A 23,648-nucleotide genomic window follows, 5' to 3' on the forward strand; every position below is an offset into this window, starting at 1 on the left:
TCCTTACTTCCTTCCTCCCTCCCTCCCTACTCCTTTCCCTCCTTTCTTCCTCCCAACTCCTTTCCTTCCTTCCTTGCTTCCCTCCTTACTTTTTTCCTTCCTTCCTTACTGATTTCCTTTATTCGTTCCTTCCATCTCTCTTTACTTCCTTCCTCCCTCTCTTCCTTACTCCTTTCCTTCCTTCCTCCCTTCATTCTCTCCTTACTTACTTACTTACTCCTTTCCTTCTTTCTCTCCTTACTTCCATCAGCCGTCCCTCCCTACTCCTTTCCTCCCTCCCTCCCTCCTTCCTTCCCTTCCTTCCTTAACCTGAAGACAACAGGAGGGTTAATGGATTATTTTTTTCCAGCTGTGACTGTTGAAACATTTAAATGGCAGCTTGTAATTTACACTGAATGACAAAGCGCTCTACTTTATCCATCTTCTGCTCCGTGAAATGAAAAACATACATCAACTACAACAACACAAGTATAAAAACAAAAAAAACACAACATGCTTCTTCTACACTTCCTGTTTTGTTGAGATTTTAAATAAATTTGACGCCTCAAATCCACAAAAGACTGGAGAGAGAGAGAGAGAGAGATTACAGCTTTAGGAACAAGCAGAGGTGTAAGAAGTGTGGAGTGAGGAGTTATTAAAGATGAATATGAAGCGAGCGTTGACTGACAGCGACGTGCACGCTCCCAGCAGACCGCAGCATGGATGTGATTATCCCGGGATAATGCTGTTTCCTCTTAGAATAGACCTCCGCTGTCTCAGAGGGGGAAGGATTAGATTTAATTAGTCTCTCTTTCTCGCTGCTGCCTCTGACTCCAACATACATCCTGACGAACACACCAACAACTTCAGCGGCAAACTGGGCAGTGATGGAGGAGTGAGGGAGGGAAAGAAGGGAGGGAGTGTGAGGTGATGGAGGAGGTGGAGGGAGACCTTGTGGCCGGCACTTTGTCATCAAAACCTCTTTTTCACCTCCTCTCCATCTATCTGCCTCGCTCACCAGCTTTTCCTTCCCCCGTCTGTGTTGCCCTAACAGTCATCCGTCCTCCGTCAGCGCCGACTGAAAGCCTGCGGTGGCATGTTTAGCAGAGCAGAGAGGAATTTACCAAATAAAAAAAATACACACACACACATACACTATAGAAAGATGCTGTAAGTCAAGTGGTCGTATTTTAAAGCACCTCTGAGTCTTTTATGTTGTTGCTAGTGGTGGAAATACAATGTTGAGGTACTGTAGTGTTTCCATGTGATGCTACTTTCTACTCCACTACATTTATTTAACAGCTATAGTTACTTTTCAGATGATCATATAACAAGCTTTTAAACTACAACACATTGTTAAAGTCTGTGTAAAGTTAGAATAAATATGTGTTCTGAGTTTGACCACAGATACCACAGAAAAGTGTGTTGTTAACCACCCTGCCAAATTTGAATGATTAAAAAAATCGCTAAATATATGAAATTAGGCTTCAAAGTTGTGTAAAGCTGAGAGCTTTCTGTCGCTAGCTCAGCTGCTAGCTCGGCGGCTAACTCGGCAGCTAACTCGGTTGCTAGCTCAGCAGCTAAGTCGGCGGCCAACTCAGTGGCTAGCTCGGCAGCTAAGTCGGCGGCTAACTCAGCAGCTAACTCGGTGGCTAACTCAGCAGCTAACTCGTTTGCTAACTCGGCAGCTAACTCGATGGCTAACTCGGCTGCCAACTCGGCGGCTAACTCAGCAGCTAAGTTGGCGGCTAACTCGGTGGCTAGGTCGGCAGCTAAGTCGGCGGCTAAGTCGGAAGCTAACTCGGTGGCTAACTCGATTGCTAACTCGGCAGCTAACTCAATGGCTAGCTCGGCGGCTAACTCGATGGCTAGCTCGGCGGCTAACTCGGTGACTAACTCAGCTAACTGGCTAACTGTAAACTGTAGTAGTAGTCGTGTTAGATGTAGTAACAATAACTCGGTCTTATATAGTAGAGGAGGGACCAAGCCCTTTTTTTGCAGGCTCAGAAAATAAAGAAAAATGAGAGGGTGAGAAACAGTTTAAGGCCTTATCTCCACAATTCAGAACTGCATAGTTATCAGCCCTTTCACATGTTTTCTGTAACCATTTTCCAACATGTATAATATGTTTAGAAGTAAATCAGTGAGTTGACTTTACACAGACTTTAAAAGGAGACTTGGGCTGCTGCCTATTTGGCCTCCCAGACATTATATTCCTGTGACATCCAGCGTGACTGCAGACTATTATTGTCATCACACATCATGTAACACATTACTCCAAGGTGTTAAAGTTGCCCGATATCGATGGTATGATGCACTTAAAACACACAACGGATATAAAGGACACTTTCCTCTGACTGTAACAGAGTAGTCAGAGTTTCTAGCATCACATAGTCAAAGATGAAACCAGTGGTGTCCAACCTTTTTTGGCTTTGGGCGTCTTAGTCTGGGTCACATTTCAGATGTCTTTGACCCTGTTTACTTGGTGTTAACATGAGTCTAAGCTGATCTGATCACAAGTGGACAGCTGAGACACTTGGCCGTTCACACCTGTCTCTGGTGTTCAGATTTTGTTACTGCCTGCATCACTTCTGTTAGAAGGTCAAACGGAGCCGCTCGCTGTTATTACATCAGTCAGACAAGCAGCAGATTTGTGATAGTGGAAAATAGCTATGATTCAAGACTAATATAAATGTATGAGATGCTCAGATTAATCCAAACACAAGGGTTAGGGTCAGAGGCTAGAGCTCCTCTCCATCATTTCAACCATTTACCAAAACAACCAACACATCATTTGTTTGTTCTTCTTTGCTCTCCCATTAATCATCTCACCAGCCCTCACTATTATCTGCTGACCCTTTGGAGGGGCCCCACCCCTAGGTTGGGAACCACAGGACTAAACTAGCTAACTGTATATAAAGTAGTGTAAACTAGCTCCACCTCCAGCAGCTACAACAGTAACATGCTGCTCTAACACTGATGCTTCACTATTAATAATCTAATGATGTCATATATAATAATATATCACTACTTTTACTGTAATACTGTATACTACATCACTATAATACTGCAGTACTTTTACTGTAGGAGGATTATCATGCAGTACTTTTACTTGTAATGTAGTATTTGTATATTGCAGTATTAGTACTTTTACTGCAGTAAAGTATCAGAGTACTTCTTCCAGTACTGCTGCTGACAGTTTCTACAGAGGATCATGTGACTGTCAAAGGTCGACATTTATCAGCAGAGTTTCTGGATAAGATGAACTTTGGTTTTATTTGCTTGTATTTCAAACACAAACAACATGATTTAGATATAAATGTGTTGCAGTAAAGTTAAATGTTGAGCAGCTTTTATCTGAGACTTTACTGTAAATGAGGAAACACAGTTTGAATCCACAGTGCGGCTCCTCGTCCTGATAACCGTCCCTGTTCTTTAAACACAACCAGCTCCACTCTGAGATCAGAGTTCATTGTTCTCTTCCTTTAGATTTACAGTTTATAGATGGGTGTAACCAACATGTGACGCAGCACAGAGCTGTCAGGCTGCATATATGAATGAATCACATGATCAGATCAAAGTTCAAACCTGTTTCCCTTATCAGATCAGAAATCAAACATATAAAACTCATCAGGAAGTGAAGCTCAGACAGTCGTTGTCTTTAAGAGCTGAAATGGCGCAGAGAGATCAGCCGGACCAAGAAACACTCAGCTGTCCCATCTGTCTGGATCTACTGAAGGATCCGGTGGCTATTCCATGTGGACACAGCTACTGTATGAACTGTATTAAATCCCACTGGGATGGAGAGGATCAGAGGAGGATGTACAGCTGCCCTCAGTGCAGACAGGCCTTCACACCGAGGCCTGTCCTGAAGAAAAACACCATGTTAGCAGCTTTAGTGGAGCAGCTGAAGAAGACTGGACTCCAAGCTGCTCCTGCTGATCACTGCTATGCTGGACCTGAAGATGTGGCCTGTGATGTCTGCACTGGGAGGAAGCTGAAAGCCTTCAAGTCCTGTCTGCAGTGTCTGATCTCTTACTGTGAGAATCACCTCCAGTCTCACTTTGAATCAACCAAATTAAAGAAACACAAGCTGGTGGAGCCCTCGGAGAAGCTCCAGGAGAACATCTGCTCTCGTCATGATGAGGTGATGAAGATATTCTGCCGTACAGATAAGAAGTGTATCTGTTATCTGTGCACTATGGATGATCATAAAGGCCACGACACAGTCCCAGCTGCAGCAGAAAGGACTGAGAGGCAGAGAGAGCTCGAGGTGAGTCGACTAAACATCCAGCAGAGAATCCAGGACAGAGAGAAAGATGTGAAGCTGCTTCAACAGGAGGTGGAGGCCGTCAGTCGCTCTGCTGATAAAGCAGTGGAGGACAGTGAGAAGATCTTCACTCAGCTGATCCGACTCCTCCAGAAAAGAAGCTCTGATGTGAAGCAGCAGATCAGATCCCAGCAGGAAACTGAAGTGAGTGGAGTCAAAGAGCTTCAGGAGAAGCTGCAGCAGGAGATCACTGAGCTGAAGAGGAAAGACGCTGAACTGAAGCAGCTCTCACACACAGAGGATCACAACCAGTTTCTACACAACTACCCCTCAGTGTCACAACTCAGTGAACCTACAGACTCATCCAGCATCAATATCCGTCCTCTCAGATACTTTGAGGATGTGACAGCAGCTGTGTCAGAGCTCAGAGATGAACTACAGGACATCCTGAAGGACAAATGGACAAACATCTCACTGACAGTGACTGAAGTGGACGTTTTACTGTCAGAACCAGAACCAAAGAGCAGAGCTGAGTTCTTAAAATATTCACGTGAAATCACTCTGGATCCAAACACAGCAAACGCATATCTGTTATTATCTGAGAGGAACAGAAAAGTAGAGTATACGGGACAACAACAGTCTTATTCTAGTCACACAGACAGATTCACTAATTATCTTCAAGTCCTGAGTAGAGAGAGTCTGACTGGACGTTGTTACTGGGAGGTGGAGTGGAGCGGGAAAGGAGTTTATGTAGCAGTCACATACAAGAATATCAGCAGAGCAGGAGAAAAATCTCAATTTGGACGTAATGACAAATCTTGGTCTTTAATTTGTTCCACTAACAGGTATGGATTTTGGTTCAACAGCATAAAAACTCCCGCCTCAGGTCCTCCTTCCTCCAGAGTCGGAGTGTACCTGGATCACAGAGCAGGTATTCTGTCCTTCTACGGCGTCTCTCAAACCATGACTCTCCTCCACAGAGTCCAGACCACATTCACTCAGCCTCTCTATGCTGGAGTTCATCTTTATGGTGGATCCACAGCTGAGTTGTGTCAAATGAAATAGACAGAAGTCATTTCAGACTTCATGTGGCAGATGTTGTAATTCTTCATGTTTTTGTCTCCATGTTTCTGAGCTGATTAGAGATCAGATAATACGGATATTCAACACTTTGTTTACTTTATGTATGTGTCGTTGATATATTCAGTTTTTCTTTAAATGTGACTTTTTCCTGTGTGTTTTTATCCATGGAGGCTCTCACTGCTCATCACCATGTTTTTAACCTTCACTGACATTTCTTCAGATGGAAATGTGAACTTCTCTTTGTTCTAAATGTTAGTTTCATGTTTGTATTGATGTATTTGTGTCTGTTGTTTCTTAAACAGAGAAAACAGCAGAACTTCCTTCATCACAGATATTTTGTTCTCATCACTTTGTAAATTCATAAAGAAATGTTCAATCAAACTGTAATGATCATGATAATAATCATTAATGATGTTCTTGTACATAGCTGACATTCTGGGTTACACTAACTGACTGTGTGGATGAAGTCAATCTGAACATGAAATCATTGATCACACTTTACTGATTGGATGTGTCAACAATCTGAAGCTTCAATAATCAATAAAGATGATTTTTATCAACAGTGATCAAAGTGTTTTCTTCTCATTCAAAGCTTGTGGAGAAAATGTGAAACTACAATGAGAGTTTATTGAAGATAGTTTTCCTCCTGAAACACCACAAAGTTCACATAATAATACTGCAGTACTTTTACTGTAATGTAGTATTTGTATATTGCAGTATTAGTTCTTTTACTGACTACTCTGATACTAAAGTATCAGAGTACTTCTTCCAGTACTGCTGCTGACAGTTTCTACAGAGGATCATGTGACTGTCAAAGGTCGACATTTATCAGCAGAGTTTCTGGATAAGATGAACTTTGGTTTTATTTGCTTGTATTTCAAACACAAACAACATGATTCAAATATAAATGTGTTGCAGTAAAGTTAAATGTTGAGCAGCTTTTATCTGAGACTTTACTGTAAATGGGGAAACACAGTTTGAATCCACAGTGCGGCTCCTCGTCCTGATAACCGTCCCTGTTCTTTAAACACAACAAGCTCCACTCTGGGATCAGAGTTCATTGTTCTCTTCCTTTAGATTTACAGTTTATAGATGGGTGTAACCAACATGTGACACAGCACAGAGCTGTCAGGCTGCATTTATGACTGAATCACATGATCAGACCAAAGTTCAAACCTGTTTCCCTTATCAGATCAGAAATCAAACTTATAAAACTCATCAGGAAGTGAAGCTCAGACAGTCGTTGCCTCTGAGAGCTGAAATGGCGCAGAGAGATCAGCCGGACCAAGACTCAATCAGCTGTTCCATCTGTCTGGATCTACTGAAGGATCCGGTGACTATTCCCTGTGGACACAGCTACTGTATGAGTTGTATTAAATCACACTGGGATAGAGAGGATCAGAGGAAGATCTACAGCTGCCCTCAGTGCAGAGAGGCCTTCACACCGAGGCCTGTCCTGAAGAAAAACACCATGTTAGCAGGTTTAGTGGAGCAGCTGAACAAGACTGGACTCCAAGCTGCTCCTGCTGATCACTGCTATGCTGGACCTGAAGATGTGGCTTGTGATGTCTGCACTGGGAGGAAGCTGAAAGCCTTCAAGTCCTGTCTGCAGTGTCTGATTTCTTACTGTGAGAATCACCTCCAGCCTCACTTTGAATCACCTAAATTAAAGAAACACAAGCTGGTGGAGCCCTCGGAGAAGCTCCAGGAGAACATCTGCTCTCGTCATGATGAGGTGATGAAGATATTCTGCCGTACAGATAAGAAGTGTATCTGTTATCTGTGCACTATGGAGGATCATAAAGGCCACGACACAGTCCCAGCTGCAGCAGAAAGGACTGAGAGGCAGAGAGAGCTTGAGGTGAGTCGACTAAACATCCAGCAGAAAATCCAGGACAGAGAGAAAGATGTGAAGCTGCTTCAACAGGAGGTGGAGGCCGTCAGTCGCTCTGCTGATAAAGCAGTGGAGGACAGTGAGAAGATCTTCACTGAGCTGATCCGTCTCCTCCAGAAAAGAAGCTCTGATGTGAAGCAGCAGATCAGATCCCAGCAGGAAACTGAAGTGAGTGGAGTCAAAGAGCTTCAGGAGAAGCTGCAGCAGGAGATCACTGAGCTGAAGAGGAAAGACGCTGAACTGAAGCAGCTCTCACACACAGAGGATCACAACCAGTTTCTACACAACTACCCCTCAGTGTCACAACTCAGTGAACCTACAGACTCATCCAGCATCAATATCCGTCCTCTCAGATACTTTGAGGATGTGACAGCAGCTGTGTCAGAGCTCAGAGATAAACTACAGGACATCCTGAGGGTCAAATCGACAAAAGTCTCACTGACAGTGACTGAAGTGGTTATACTGCCAGAACCAGAGCCCAAGACCAGAGCTGAGTTCATAAGATATTCACGTGAAATCACTCTGGATCCAAACACAGCAAACACATATCTGTTATTATCTGAGGGGAACAGAAAAGTAAAATGGACATATCAACAACAGTCTTATTCTAGTCACAGAGACAGATTCACTGTTTATCCTCAGGTCCTGAGTAGAGAGAGTCTGACTGGACGTTGTTACTGGGAGGTGGAGTGGAGCGGGAAAGGAGTTTATGTAGCAGTCGCATACAAGAATATCAGCAGAGCAGGAGAAGAATCTCAATTTGGATTTAATGACAAATCTTGGTCTTTATATTGTTACACTAACAGCTATGACTTTTGGTTCAAAAGCATTAAAACTCCCGTCTCAGGTCCTCCTTCCTCCAGAGTCGGAGTGTACCTGGATCACAGAGCAGGTATTCTGTCCTTCTACAGAGTCCAGACCACCATGACTCTCCTCCACAGAGTCCAGACCACATTCACTCAGCCTCTCTATGCTGGACTTTACGTTGGAACCACAGCTGAGTTGTGTAAAGTGAAATAGACAGAAGTCATTTCAGACTTCATGTGTCAGATGTTTTTAATTCTTCCTGTTTTCATCTCCATGTTTCTGAGCTGATCAGAGATCAGATAATACGGATATTCGACACTTTATTTTACTTTATGTATGCGTTGTTGATATATTCTGTTTTTCTTTAAATGTGACTTTTTCCTGTGTGTTTTTATCCATGGAGGCTCTCACTGCTCATCACCATGTTTTTAACCTTCACTGACATTTCTTCAGATGAAAATGTGAACTTCTCTTTGTTCTAAATGTTTCATGTTTGTATTGATGTATTTGTGTCTGCTGTTTCTTAAACAGAGAAAACAGCAGAACTTCCTTCATCACAGATGTTTTGTTCTCATCACTTTGTAAATTCATAAAGAAATGTTCAATCAAACTGTAATGAGCATGATAATAATCATTAATGATGTTCTTGTACATAGCTGACATTCTGGGTTACACTGACTGACTGTGTGGATGAAGTCAATCTGAACATGAAATCATTGATCACACTTTACTGATTGGATGTGTCAACAATCTGAAGCTTCAATAATCAAAGATGATTTTTATCAACAGTGATCAAAGTATTTTCTTCTCATTCAAAGCTTGTGGAGAAAATGTGAAACTACAATGAGAGTTTATTAGAGACAGTTTTCCTCCTGAAACACCACAAATTTCACTTAATAATACTGCAGTACTTTTACTGTAATACTGCAGTACTTTTACTGTAGGATGATTTTCATGCAGTACTTTTACTGTAATGTAGTATTTGTACATTGCAGTATTAGTGCTTTTACTGCAGTAAAGTATCAGAGTACTTCTTCCAGTACTGCTGCTGACAGTTTCTACAGAGGATCATGTGACTGTCAAAGGTCGACATTTATCAGCAGAGTTTCTGGATAAGATGAACTTTGGTTTTATTTGCTTGTATTTCAAACACAAACAACACGATTCAAATATAAATGTGTTGCAGTAAAGTTAAATGTTGAGCAGCTTTTATCTGAGACTTTACTGTAAATGAGGAAACACAGTTTGAATCCACAGTGCGGCTCCTCGTCCTGATAACCGTCCCTGTTCTTTAAACACAACAAGCTCCACTCTGGGATCAGAGTTCATTGTTCTCTTCCTTTAGATTTACAGTTTATAGATGGGTGTAACCAACATGTGACTCAGCACAGAGCTGTCAGACTGCATTCTGCAGAATCACATGTTCAGATCTGTTCAAACCTGTTTCCCTTATCAGATCAGAACTCAAACTTATAAAACTCATCAGGAAGTGAAGCTCAGACAGTCGTTCCCTCTGAGAGCTGAAATGGCGCAGAGAGATCAGCTGGACCGAGACTCAATCAGCTGTTCCATCTGTCTGGATCTACTGAAGGATCCGGTGGGTCTTCCCTGTGGACACAGCTACTGTATGAGCTGTATTAAATCACACTGGGATGGAGAGGATCAGATGAAGATCTACAGCTGCCCTCAGTGCAGAGAGGCCTTCACACCGAGGCCTGTCCTGAAGAAAAACACCATGTTAGCAGGTTTAGTGGAGCAGCTGAAGAAGACTGGACTCCAAGATGCTCCTGCTGATCACTGCTATGCTGGACCTGAAGATGTGGCCTGTGATGTCTGCACTGGGAGGAAGCTGAAAGCCTTCAAGTCCTGTCTGACGTGTTCAGCCTCTTACTGTGAGAATCACCTCCAGCCTCACTTTGAATCACCTAAATTAAAGAAACACAAGCTGGTGGAGCCCTCGGAGAAGCTCCAGGAGAACATCTGCTCTCGTCATGATGAGGTGATGAAGATATTCTGCCGTACAGATAAGAAGTGTATCTGTTATCTGTGCACTATGGAGGATCATAAAGGCCACGACACAGTCCCAGCTGCAGCAGAAAGGACTGAGAGGCAGAGAGAGCTTGAGGTGAGTCGACTAAACATCCAGCAGAAAATCCAGGACAGAGAGAAAGATGTGAAGCTGCTTCAACAGGAGGTGGAGGCCGTCAGTCGCTCTGCTGATAAAGCAGTGGAGGACAGTGAGAAGATCTTCACTGAGCTGATCCGTCTCCTCCAGAAAAGAAGCTCTGATGTGAAGCAGCAGATCAGATCCCAGCAGGAAACTGAAGTGAGTGGAGTCAAAGAGCTTCAGGAGAAGCTGCAGCAGGAGATCACTGAGCTGAAGAGGAAAGACGCTGAACTGAAGCAGCTCTCACACACAGAGGATCACAACCAGTTTTTACACAACTACCCCTCAGTGTCACAACTCAGTGAACCTACAGACTCATCCAGCATCAATATCCGTCCTCTGAGATACTTTGAGGATGTGACAGCAGCTGTGTCAGAGCTCAGAGATGAACTACAGGACATCCTGAGGGACAAATGGACAAACATCTCAAAGGCAGTGACTGAAGTGGTTATACTGCCAGAACCAGAACCCAAGACCAGAGCTGAGTTCTTAAAATATTCATGTGAAATCACTCTGGATCCAAACACAGCAAACCCATGGCTGTTATTATCTGAAGGGAACAGAAAAGTAACATATACGGGACAACAACAGTCTTATTCTAGCCACACAGACAGATTCACTGATTATTCTCAGGTCCTGAGTAGAGAGAGTCTGACTGGACGTTGTTACTGGGAGGTGGAGTGGAGCGGAGAGTATGGAGTTTATGTAGCAGTCACATACAAGAATATCAGCAGAGCAGAAAGTAAATCTCAATTTGGACGTAATGACAAATCTTGGTCTTTAGTTTGTTACACTATCAGGTATGGATTTTGGTTCAACAACATTAAAACTCCCGTCACAGGTCCTCCTTCCTCCAGAGTTGGAGTGTACCTGGATCAAAGAGCAGGTATTCTGTCCTTCTACAGCGTCTCTGAAACCATGACTCTCCTCCACAGAGTCCAGACCACATTCACTCAGCCTCTCTATGCTGGACTTAGTGTTTATTCTTTCTTAGGTCCTGGAGCCACAGCTGAGTTGTGTAAATTGAAATAGACAGAAGTCATTTCCGACTTCATGTGTCAGATGTTGTAATTCTTCATGTTTTCGTCTCCATGTTTCTGAGCTGATCAGAGATCAGCTAATAGGGATATTCAACACTTTATTTTACTTTATATATGTGTTGTTGATATATTCAGTTTTTCTTTAAATGTGATTCTTTCCTGTGTGTTTTTATCCATGGAGGCTCTCACTGCTCATCACCATGTTTTTAACCTTCACTGACATTTCTTCAGATGAAAATGTGAACTTCTCTTTGTTCTAAATGTTAGTTTCATGTTTGTATTGATGTATTTGTGTCTGTTGTTTCTTAAACAGAGAAAACAGCAGAACTTCCTTCATCACAGATATTTTGTTCTCATCACTTTGTAAATTTATAAAGAAATGTTCAATCAAACTGTAATGAGCATGATAATAATCATTAATGATGTTCTTGTACATAGCTGACATTCTGGGTTACACTAACTGACTGTGTGGATGAAGTCAATCTGAACATGAAATCATTGACCACACTTTACTGATTGGATGTGTCAACAATCTGAAGCTTCAATAATCAATAAAGATGATTTTTATCAACAGTGATCAAAGTGTTTTCTTCTCATTCAAAGCTTGTGGAGAAAATGTGAAACTACAATGAGAGTTTATTAGAGACAGTTTTCCTCCTGAAAGACCACAACGTTCACTTAATAATACTGCAGTACTTTTACTGTCATACTGCATACTACATCACGCATAATACTGCAGTATTAGTAGTCTTACTGCAGTAAAGTATCAGAGTACTTCTTCCAGTACTGCTGCTGACAGTTTCTACAGAGGATCATGTGACTGTCAAAGGTCGACATTTATCAGCAGAGTTTCTGGATCAGATGAACTTTGGTTTTATTTGCTTGTATTTCAAACACAAACAATATGATTCAAATATAAATGTGTTGCAGTAAAGTTAAATGTTGAGCAGCTTTTATCTGAGACTTTACTGTAAATGAGGAAACACAGTTTGAATCCACAGTGCGGCTCCTCGTCCTGATAACCGTCCCTGTTCTTTAAACACAACAAGCTCCACTCTGGGATCAGAGTTCCTTGTTCTCTCCCTTCATATTTACAGTTTATAGATGGGTGTAACCAACATGTGACGCAGCACAGAGCTGTCAGGCTGCATTTATGACTGAATCACATGATCAGATCAAAGTTCAAACCTGTTTCCCTTATCAGATCAGAACTCAAACATATAAAACTCATCAGGAAGTGAAGCTCAGACCGTCGTTGCCTCTGAGAGCTGAAATGGCGCAGAGAGATCAGCTGGACCGACTTTTACTGTAATACTGCATACTACATCACTATAATACTGCAGTACTTTTACTATAATACTGCATACTACATCACTATAATACTGCAGTACTTTTACTGTAATACTACATACTACATCACTATAATACTGCAGTACTTTTAATATAATACTGCATACTACATCACTATAATACTGCAGTACTTTTACTGTAATACTACATACTACATCACTATAATACTGCAGTACTTTTACTGTAATACTGCATACTACACCACTATAATACTGCAGTACTTTTACTGTAATACTGCATACTACATCACTATAATACTGAAGTACTTTTACTGTGATACTGCATACTACATCACTATAATACTGCAGTACTTTTATTGTAATACTGCATACTACATCACTCATAATACTGCAGTACTTTTACTGTAATACTGCATACTACATCACTCATAATACTTTACTGTAGTAGGATTTCTCATGACATGAAATTGAGTACTTTTACATAAATAAAGGATCTAAATACTTCTTCCATCTGCTTGTTGCAATATTTGGATCAAATCCCACTTCCACAAATCCACACTGGAGGCAACACGTCGACATCATGTACGCAGCGTGTAAAACATCGGCCCTGCTTTCATATAACACGACGCACCAAAAATATGTAAGATGAAAGCATCTTTTTTTTTTTCTTTCCCTCTACAATCCCATTATCTCACCATCTCAAGTTAATTATCAGATAACAGACATTTCCTCCTGCTAACAGGTTCATTATCTCTAAAGGTTGTTTTCTTCAGATAAGATAATTATCAATTTATTTTTCTCATCCTGTTTCCTCTCTTTGTTTTTTTCCAAGTTAAATCTGGATAGCGTCGTGTTCTGATTATATTTTATATTAACGTTATTAAACCATTATTTATATCACAGCTGCTTTTATTTGTTTTGATATGATGTTATTTATATCTCTAAAGGGAAGGAAGGAAGGAAGGAAGGATGGACAGAAGGAAGGAAGGAAGGACGGACAGAAGGAAGGAAGGAAATAAGAAGGGAAGGAAGGATGGACAGAAGGAAGTAAGGAAGGAAGGAAGGAAGGATGGATGGATGAAAGGAAGGAAGGAAGGAAGGAAGGATGGACAGAAGGAAGGAAGGAAGGAAGGACGGACAGAAGGAAGGAAGGAAGGAAATAAGACAGGAAGGATGGATGGACAGAAGGAAGGAAGGAAGGATGGATGGACAAAAGGAAGGAAGGAAGGAAAAGAAAGAAGGATGGACAGAAGGAAGGAAAATTAGAAGGTAAGGAAGGACAGACGGAAGGAAGGAAGGAAGGAAGGAAGGATGAACAGAAGGAAGGAAGGAAGGAAGGACGGACAGAAGGAAGGAAGGAAGGAAGGAAGGAAGGAAAGAAGGACGGACAGAAGGAAGGAAGGAAGGAAGGAAGAATTTATTTTTCTCATCCTGTTTCCTCTCTTTGTTTTTTTCCAAGTTAAATCTGGATAGCGTCGTGTTCTGATTAGATTTTATATTAACGTTATTAAACCATTATTTATATCACAGCTGTTTTTATTTGTTTTGATATGATGTTATTCATATCTCTAAAAAAGGTTTGAAGTATTTGTGCTTTGTGTTCCAGCGCAGATGTTTGGAGAGGCGCTGATTTATACCATGAGCCAATTGAAAAGGCTGTAATTGATTCTGATGAAGCAGCTTGATTGGATTCCACACACTGCTTGAGAATATGTTGGTAATTAACACTCAGCTCCTGAATGTTTTAATGTCCCACAAGGCTCCGAATGTTTTCCACAGTGGAGAAAAAAGGAAAAGAAGGAAGGAAGAATGGATGAAGGGAGGAAGAAGGAAGGAAAGGTGGGAGGTAGGAGTGAGGAAGGAAGGGAGGGAGGGAGGAAGAAAGGAAGGAAAGGGAGGAAGAAGAAAGTATGGACGAAATGGAGGAAGATGGAAGGAAAGGAGGGAGGGAGGAGGGGGGAAGGAAGGAAGGAAGGAAGGAAGGAAGGAAGGAAGGAAGGAAGGAAGGAAGGAAGGAAGGAATGAAGGGAAGGAGGGAGGGAGGGAGGAAGGAAGGAAGGAAGGAAGGAAGGCAGGGAGGGAGAAAGGAAGAAAGGGAGAAAGGAAGGATGGAAAGAAGGACAGAGGAAAAAAGGAAGGGATGAAGGAAAGGAAGGAAGGAAGGAAGGGAGGGAGGGAGGAAGGAAGGAAGGAAGGAAGGAAGGAAGGAAGGAAGGGAGAAAGGAAGGAAGGAAGGAAGGGAGGAAGGAAGGAAGGAAGGAAGGGAGGGAGGGAGGAAGGAAGGAAGCAAGGAAGGGAGAAAGGAAGGAAGGAAGGAAGGGAGGAAGGAAGGAAAGAAGGACAGAGGAAAAAAGGAAGGGAGAAAGGAAGAAAGGAAGGAAGGAGAATAATAAAGAATAATCAGCAGTATGAAGGAAAATATAAAGTGTCTTAGTACTAAATCTAAATATCTTGTGTCAGTTTTTAAGGAAGGGATGAAGGGAAGGGAGGAAGGAAGAAAGGAAGAAAGGAAGGAAGGGAGAAAGGAAGAAAGGAAAGAAGGAAGGAAAGAAGAAAGGAAGGAAGGAGAATAATAATAAGTGTCTTAGTACTAAATCTCACCTCAAACTCACTGAGCTGCTTTTCTAACCTTCACATGATCTGCAGGAGTGAAGCGCAACACTCAGACTCTGAATATCAAACGCACAAGATGCCAATTCAGGCCATCACAGGACTAAACTGACAGCTCCATGCAGTCAGCAGGAAGGCCTATTTATAGACAACACACACACACACACAGGCATGCACACGCACACACAGGCATGCACACACACACACACACACTGTTGACCCCAGCACACTCTTAGTGAGGTGCATTAATCTGATTTGATGTAATGCACTTGATCATATTATTTCTGCAGGGTGTGTGTGTGTGTGTGTGTGTGTGTGTGTGTATGTGTGTGTGTGTGTGTGTGTGTGTGTGTGTGTGTGTGTGTGTGTGTGTGTGTGTGTGTGGTTGATGTTACATAGTAGACAGAAGGATGTTCAGCATTTATGTCAAAAATAAAGAAGACAGAGATTAATAATCTTTCTCCCCCTACCTTCCTTCTTTCATCCGTCCTTCCTACCTTCCTCCCTTCCTTTCTCCCTCCCTCCTTCTTTCTTTCCTCCGTCCTTCCTTCCTTCCTCCCTTCCTCCTTTCCTTTCCTCCCTTCATTCCTCCTTCCTTTCCTGCCTTCTTCCTTTTCTTTCCTCCCTTCATTCCTCCTTCCTTTCCTGCCTTCTTCCTTCCTTCCTCCCTTCTTCCTTTCCTTCCTTCCTTCCTCCATAATGTGTTGTGTGTTATTCTAGTTGTAGAATAACCTTTAACAATAAAAAACATGATTTATATATGTATATTTAATCAACAGCTATTATTCATAGGGCAAAAGTGAAAATAAGAGAATGGAAATAAACACATGTGACATTCAAAACTCATTTATTGCCATGACATGTTACATGTCAATTAATTAAAAGTAGTGTATTAAAAGATTAATTGTTTGTTGCAGCTACAGATATATTAAAAAAACTAATAAATGTTCATTTTTCAGTCTCAATTAATCTGTTGATTGTTTTTGTCAATTAATCAATTAGTTGTTTAGTTTATAAAAAGTCAGAAAATGGAGAAAAACATGATAATCACTGCTTCCTAAATATATTCAGTTTACTCTCAAAGGAATGAAGGAAGGAAGGAAGGAAAGGGGAAGGAAGGAAGGAACGAAGGATGGACAGAAGGAAGGAAGGAAGGAAGGAAGGAAAGGGGAAGGAAGGAAGGAACGAAGGATGGACAGAAGGAAGGAAGGAAGGAAAGGGGAAGGAACGAAGGAACGAAGGATGGACAGAAGGAAGGAAGGAAGGAAGGAAGGAAGGACAGACAGAAGGAAGAAAGGAAGGACGGGCAGAAGGAAGGAAGGAAGGAAATAAGAGGGAAAGGAAGGACAGACAGAAGGAAGGAAGGAAGGACAGACAGAAGGAAGAAGGGAAGGAAGGAAGGAAAGAAGGACGGAGAGAAGGAAGGAAATAAGAAGGTAAGGATGGACAGACAAAAGGAAATAAGAAGGTAAGGAAGGACATACAGAAGGAAGAAAGGAAGGAAATAAGAAGGGAAAGAAGGAAGGAAAGAAGGACAGGCAGAAGGAAGTAAGTAAGGAAGGAAGGAAGGAAGGATGGACAGAAGGAAAAAAAGAAAAGGGGAAGGAAGGAAGGAACGAAGGAAGGACAGAAGGAAGGAAGGACGGACAGAAGGAAGTAAGGAAGGAAGAAAGGAAGGACAGACAGAAGGGAAGAAAGGAAGGACAGACAGAAAGGAAGAAAGGAAGGAAATAAGAAGGGAAGTAAGGAAGGAAGGAAGGAAGGAAGGAACTCTCAAAGAAGATAAATGTCCCGTCTGTCAGCCTGATGACTCATCATTGATAGAAAGCACAAAGACTGTTTCTGTATATTATAAACAATATGTTCTCATTCTCAGTCTTTTTATACACTCCTTTCACATCACTATCAAAGACATCCGACACGCCATCGAAACCAGTAACGCCTGCAGACACACACACACACACACACACACACACACACACACACACACACACACACACACACACTCATACAAGAGAAACCGAAGCCTCTGGGAGTTTGAGAGTTTTCAGGGGTTTGACAGGATCAGAGCTGGATGCCATATTTAGCTCTTGATCAAAGATGAAAGGTGAGCGAGGTCCACACACACACACACACACACACACACACGCACACACACACTGATACACACACACACACACACACACACACACAGAACCAACCATCTCTGTGCCCACCAACACCCACGGGACCCTGTCTTCTTCTCTTTGAAGACAAAGCTTATGATGCTTGAATATTACAGGAGTCAGTGCTGTGTGTGTGTGTGTGTGTGTGTGTGTGTGTGTGTGTGTATGTTTTTTTTCTGACTGTGTATTCCCAAAAGCACACACACACACACACACACACACACACAGCTGCAGGAGAGCTTGTTGTTTTTTTGCTTTAATGTATATTTTTCATGTCTTCTCTTAAATTGCATCTTGTTGAACATCTTTGAATCCGTCGTTTCATGTTTTTTCTTTTGTTAAACAATCTGAATCCTCAAAGCTCTTACACACACACACGCACACACACACACACACACACACACACACACACACACACACACACACTGAAACAACAAACAACAGAGGATTGACTGTTTCTATAGTAACCAGATGTGTGTGAATAAGATGTTTACTTTCCTAAATGAAGGATTAAAGTAAAATCAAGGAAGGAAATAAGAAGGGAAGGAAGGAAGGAAGGAAGGAAGGAAAGAAGGACGACAGAAGGAAGTAAGGAAGGAAGGAAGGGCAGATGGAAGGAAGAAAGTGCTTTTACACTACAAGCTGCATTCACTCATTCATACACTGATGGCAGAGCCTTCAGAGGCAGTTAGAGGTTCAGTATCTTCGATATGTGGACTGTTGAAGCCTTGGATGGTAGGAAGGAAGGAAGGAAGGAAGGTAGGAAGGAAGGAAGGAAGGAAGGAAGGAAGGAAGGAAGGAAGGAAGGAAGGAAGGAAGGAAGGAAGGAAGGGAAGGAAGGAAAGAAGGAAGGAAGGACGGGAAGGAAAGATGGAAGAACAAGGGTTAAACAGTCCACTCCCTTTCAAATTAAATTTTTCTACCTGTGCTGAAAGGTCAGACTGTATAAGCTGCATATTGAAAGTGTGATTCAGTATTTTTGTCACTGCTGAAGCTGGATTTCTGCTTCTCTGTGTGTAAATGATGAAGTGTCTCAGGGTTGGAATTGATGATATCGATGCTTCAGACTGATGAATGCTTATATGAACTATTCAGGAAACACCAAAACAAGACAGCGTGGGGTAGTGCAGTGATTAAAGTGTCTGTTAAAACATTTAAATGAGCTGCAGATGTGTTTTCAACTTGCTTATGAAAGATAAAAATGTTTCAGTTCAGCTTTACAAAGATCTTCCACTTTATTTATCCTGACTGAGACAAGAATTCATTTTTACACATTTAAAATAATCCTCATTAGAAACCTAGAAAAGCTCCGATGTGATAGAAATGTAGCTGCCTTAGTTGATTGTACTTCCTTCCGTCCTTCTGTCCATCCTTCCTTCCTTCCTTACTTCTTTCTGTCCGTCCTTCATTCCTTCCTTCCTTCCTTCCTTACTTCTTTCTGTCCGGTCCTTCATTCCTTCCTTCCTTCCTTCTCTTATTTCCTCCCTTCTTTCCTGCCTGCCTGCCTTCCTTCCTTCCTTCCTTCCTTCCTTCCTTCCCTTCGTCCCTTCCTTCTTTCCTTCCTACCTCCCTCCTTTCCTTCCATCTTCTTCCCTTTCATCCATTCTTCCTTCCTCCTTTCCTTTTTTCTTCCTCCTTTCCATTCTTCCTTCCTCCTTTCCTTTTTTCTTCCTCCTCCCTTCCTTCCTTCCTTCCTTCTTTCCATTCTTCCTTCCTCCTTTCCTTCTTCCTCCCTTCCTTCCTTGACTCGAGGACAACAGGAGGGTTAAAGCCACAGAGACAAACTTTTTTACTCCAAAAAAGTACAACTCAGCTCTCAACTCTGTGTCTCTTAAATAAACCTACACAAAGCAAAAAGTAAAAAAAATGCAAAAAAATCAGTTTATTTTTTACTTCCTGGTTCAGACGAAAAGAATAAAACCTCCTGGGAGGAAAAAGTCTGAGCTGTGAAACTGACCTAATCTGAAAACATCTGGAGGAGAAAAGTGCATCAGGCATAGCTGATTGGTGAAGCAGCAGAGTAGACGAAGAAGAAGAAGAAGAAGAAGAAAGAAAGAAAGAAAGAAGAAGAAAAAGCTGATAGGAGCGTCGGAGCTGCACTTCTCCTCCTCTCTGCTTATCGACTGAAGACCAGCCGGCGTTTCCTCGGCGACCGAGTTCAGTCGCAGAGAAATCAAGTCTCCCGTGACTCTCGTGAGCTAAGGAGAAATCTTATCTGTGCTGATATGTCCTCCATGTGAACTCATAACAATCCTCCTCTTCCTCTTCCTCTTCTTCTTCCTCCTCCTCCTCTTCCTCACTACATCACTCAAACACAAGTGAGAGTGAAGAAATCCTTTAGTCAGAGTGTTGCAATATTATTTTAACCCTCCTGTTGTCCTCAAGTCAAGGAAGGAAGGGAGGAGGAAGGAAGAAAGAAGGAAAGGAAGGAAGGGAGGAAGAAGGAAGGAAAGGAGGGAGGGGAAGAAGGAAGACGGAAAGAAAGGAAGGAAGAAATGGAAGAAGGAAGGAAGGGAGGGAGGAAGGAAGAAGGAAGGAAAGGAGGGAAGGGAGGAAGAAGGAAGGGAAGGAAGGAGGGAGGAAAGGAAGGAAGGGAGGAAGGAAGGGAGCAAGAAGGAAGGAAGGAAAGGAAAGGAAAGAAGGAAGGAAGGAAAGGAAAGAAGGAAGGTAGGAGCAAGGGATTCCTCCCTTCTTCCCTTCCTCCTAGGAAGGGAGGAAAGAATGAAGGAGGCAGGGAGGGAGAGAGAAAGGAAAAGAGGAAGGGAGGAAGGAAGAAAGGAAGCACAGAAGAAAGAAAGAGACAAGGAGGGATGAAGGAAGGGAGGGAGGGAGGAAGGAAGGCAGGAGGGAAGGAAAGAAGGAGGCAGGGAGGGAGGAAGGAAGGACAGCAGGAAGGAAGAAGGGGGGAGGAAAGAGAGAAGGAGTGAGGAAGGACAAACGGAAGGAAAGAAGGGAGGAAAGAAGGAACAGTCAAAACAGACGGGGTCAATTTGACCCGGGAGGACGACAGGAAGTTAAAACACTAAAGAATGACTCTTTACTTCTTCAGTGGCATTTAAAGATTTTATTCTATTTCTTTTTTTTTCTTTTCTTTCTTTTTTTTTTGCAGACCTTAAAACGAATCTATTACATCCAACAGACGTGACATTTTGTTATTTTTGCCGTCTCTCTGCACTCGGAGCAACTTACAAGAAGTGCGGCAGCAATAAAACAAAGGTCACAGCTTACTTAGAAAATAACAGCTTTCACAGGAAGTGGATCAAAATCTCATCTCCACAAATATCTGAAATATCTGAACTTCAACATCTTTACACAGTGAGACGAGTCACTGGAGCGAGAATCCTTTTTATCTAAAGACATGTTCCTTCCTTCCTTCCTTCTTTCTTTGCTCCCTCCTCCTTCCATCCTTCCTTCCTTCCTTCCTTCCTCCTATCCTCCCTCCTTACCTTCCTTCCACAAATATCTGAACTTCAACATCTTTACACAGTCAGACGAGTCTATCTTTTACATCCCTCTTTACTCCTTTCCTTCCTTCCTCCCTTCCTCCTTTCCTTCCTTCTTTCCTCCATCCTTCCCTCCTTACTCCTTTCCTTCCTTCCTTCCTTCATTCTCTCCTAAATTCCTTCCTCTTTTCCTCTTTACTCCTTTCCTCCCTCCCTCCTTCCTCCTTTCATCTCTCCTTACTCCTTTCCTTCCTTCCTTCCTTCCTTCCTTCCTTCCTTCTTTCCTTCTTCCCTCCCTCCTTACTCCTTTCCTTCCTTCTTCCCTCCCTCCTTACTCCTTTCTTCTTTCCTTTCTTCCTTCTTTCTTTCTTTCCTTCCTTCCTTCCTTCCTTCCTTCCTCCTGTCCTTCTCTCCTTCCTTCCTTGACCTGAGGACAACAGGAGGGTAAAGAAAACTGTATCAATACGAAACATATTGGCTGATATTCAGAAATAAGATATTATATTATCTGGTTTAAAGCGATTATATATTTATATACAGGAAGACTATGCAGCTGGATAGTGAGGAGAATGAAGTGTGAACCAACCTTGTGCATCTAAATTGATATTTGCTATCCTCTGCTGGCGGAGATCAGAGGGAAATTAATTAAAAGATAAGACCTGAGTGTTGAAACTTTAAAAGGAGAACAATGTACCGTCGTTGTTTATGATCCACGTTTTGTCTCAACTGCTCACCATAAATTGTGTTCATGACTTATTTTGAATTTTAATGCTGTTCACTTTTTTTTAGATTTGGCCACCAGTGTAAACACGAATGAATCATATCCTTGTAAAAAAAAACAAAAAAACACTCAATTATCCAAAATGTTCAGCTTTTAAAATGTCAGTGTCACACTTAAGCAATGAGTGAGAGGAGTTCTGCCAAGAGAAAGATGAATAATAGCCGGATGAATTATTTCTAAAGTCACCTACAGAGCTCAAAGTTATATTAGAGGATGAGATGTTGAACTGAGATTATGTGCAGAAGTGTAAACACAGATTGATGGACTGTGTTGTTTATGAGGAATCAGACTCGAAGGATCGACTCTTTCATTCCCTCACAGGTCTGATAACTGTCACAGATCCATTAAATCAAAGTAGAAATGCAACCAAGAAGCAACTCAGATAAATACAAATCAACCTAGCCAGATCCTGAAAAGGTGAAACAACATCTGTACCACCAAGATGCAGACAAACTCTTTCCCTTCAAAATAAGAGTCTGAGGAAGTAACATATACAGAGCACAGACTGTATAAAAGAAATGGACGTAACATCCGTGACGTCACCCATTGGTTTGTGGACTGCTGCTCGGAAGCCAATAGTTTCGAATCTAGGCAGCGCCATCTTGAAAATTTCAGGTGCATGCTGGGAAAAATAAAAACATGGATTCTACTTATATGGGCATGAGGCGGAGTCATGGACGGACGTATGGGCGGGACAAACGGCGGAGCGGGGAGGTTGCTATGGTTACGAGGGCTGGATCTGGAGGACATTGGTCAATCAACCTGTCAATCAGGATGTAGCCACGCCCTAATGCATACCCTGCTTTATCGTCACATATAAAATCAGGGAGGCCCAAAATGTCCCAAATGAACATCATACTGCATTGAAGAAGGCTTTAAACTAGCGATTGAGACCATAAACACATTTTGAAAACGTTTACTGAGGTTAGAAATCAAGTGAGAAGTTGGTGAATTCTCCATTGACTTGTATAGAGACGGTCGCCCCCTGGTGGCCTTTTGATAGAATGCAGCTCTAAGTTACTTCCTGGTTGGATTCATTTCAGAGGACAGGAACTCCCCGCCTGGTTAGTACACTTATATTAGTACACTGTGTACATGATGTACTTTCTTGTGTGGTTTATTGGCTTCTGAGCAGCAGTCCACAAACCAATGGGTGACGTCACGGATGTCACCGTGACGTCACTCAGCAGACCTGAAGAATCCCTCAGAAAGGATGAGATTATTTACTCTGACTTCACTAAATCCCTGAAAGACAGACCCAAACGCCCACACACACACACACACACACACACACACACACACACACACACACACACACACACACACACACACACACACACACACACACACACACACACACACACACACTCCGGTGAAATTAATCACTCAGCTTTCCAAAAGGAGATTGACACACTTTTCTTGGTTAAAGGTCTTCCACAATCCGAAGATAAACAAGCGACTGTGAGTAATGACGGTCTCTCAGAGTGATGAAGTGATGCTTGACGGACTCAGAGAGGCCTTTGTTGAGCAGAATAAGGAAGTTTATTAATATGCAAACCAGACTGTTGGTGTCACAGCTGTTTAGGAATACAAATTACACAACCTTTGCAGATGGAGTTCCTTAAAAGAAGTGTAAATGAGAACGTAATGATGTGTTTGAAGGAAGGAAGGAAGGAAGGAAGGAAGGAAGGAAGGAAGGAAGGAAGGAAGTAAGGAAAGAAGTGTAAATGAGAACGTAATGATGTGTTTGGTTTTGGTCTGAACTTCATTAAAGTCAGTCGCCTCTCGTCACTTATTATTAGTTTATTCTAGTCGATTGTGACACCTGCTGATATGGAAGAAGGAAGGAAGGAAGGAAGGAAGGACAGAAGGATGGACAGAAGGAAGGAAGGAAATAAGAAGGGAAGGAAGGACAGACAGAAGGAAGGAAGGACAGACAGAAGGAAGGAAGGAAAGATGGAAGAAAGGGAAGAAGGACAGAAAGAACAAAGGAAGGAAGGATAGACAGAAGGAAGGAAGGAAGGAAGGAAGGAAGGAAGGAAAGAAGGAAGGACAGACAGAAGGAAGGAAATAAGAAGGGAAGGAAGGACAGACAGAAG

General features: G+C 42.2%; 2 protein-coding genes across 2 annotated transcripts in view; both read left to right on the top strand.

Annotated features, from left to right (window-relative positions):
• Positions 1–3,546: 3,546 nt before the first annotated feature.
• LOC128381436 (tripartite motif-containing protein 16-like) overlaps positions 3,547–23,648 on the top strand; it is a 53,657-nt gene continuing 33,555 nt past the window's right edge. The window contains exon 1 of the mRNA XM_053341451.1: positions 3,547–5,266. Coding sequence (XP_053197426.1) covers positions 3,653–5,266 — 1,614 coding nt within the window. The 5' untranslated portion in view covers positions 3,547–3,652. The remainder of the gene's footprint in view (positions 5,267–23,648) is intronic.
• Positions 6,594–11,223, top strand: LOC128381370 (tripartite motif-containing protein 16-like; the record flags this gene model as incomplete). Its single annotated transcript, XM_053341376.1, has 2 exons — positions 6,594–7,016; positions 9,970–11,223. Coding segments are annotated over exons 1-2 (1,677 nt in total), but the record flags the coding sequence as incomplete, so codon positions are not given.

The sequence above is a fragment of the Scomber japonicus genome, chromosome 20, assembly GCF_027409825.1.
Source record: "Scomber japonicus isolate fScoJap1 chromosome 20, fScoJap1.pri, whole genome shotgun sequence".
NCBI classification, from domain to species: Eukaryota; Metazoa; Chordata; class Actinopteri; order Scombriformes; family Scombridae; genus Scomber; species Scomber japonicus.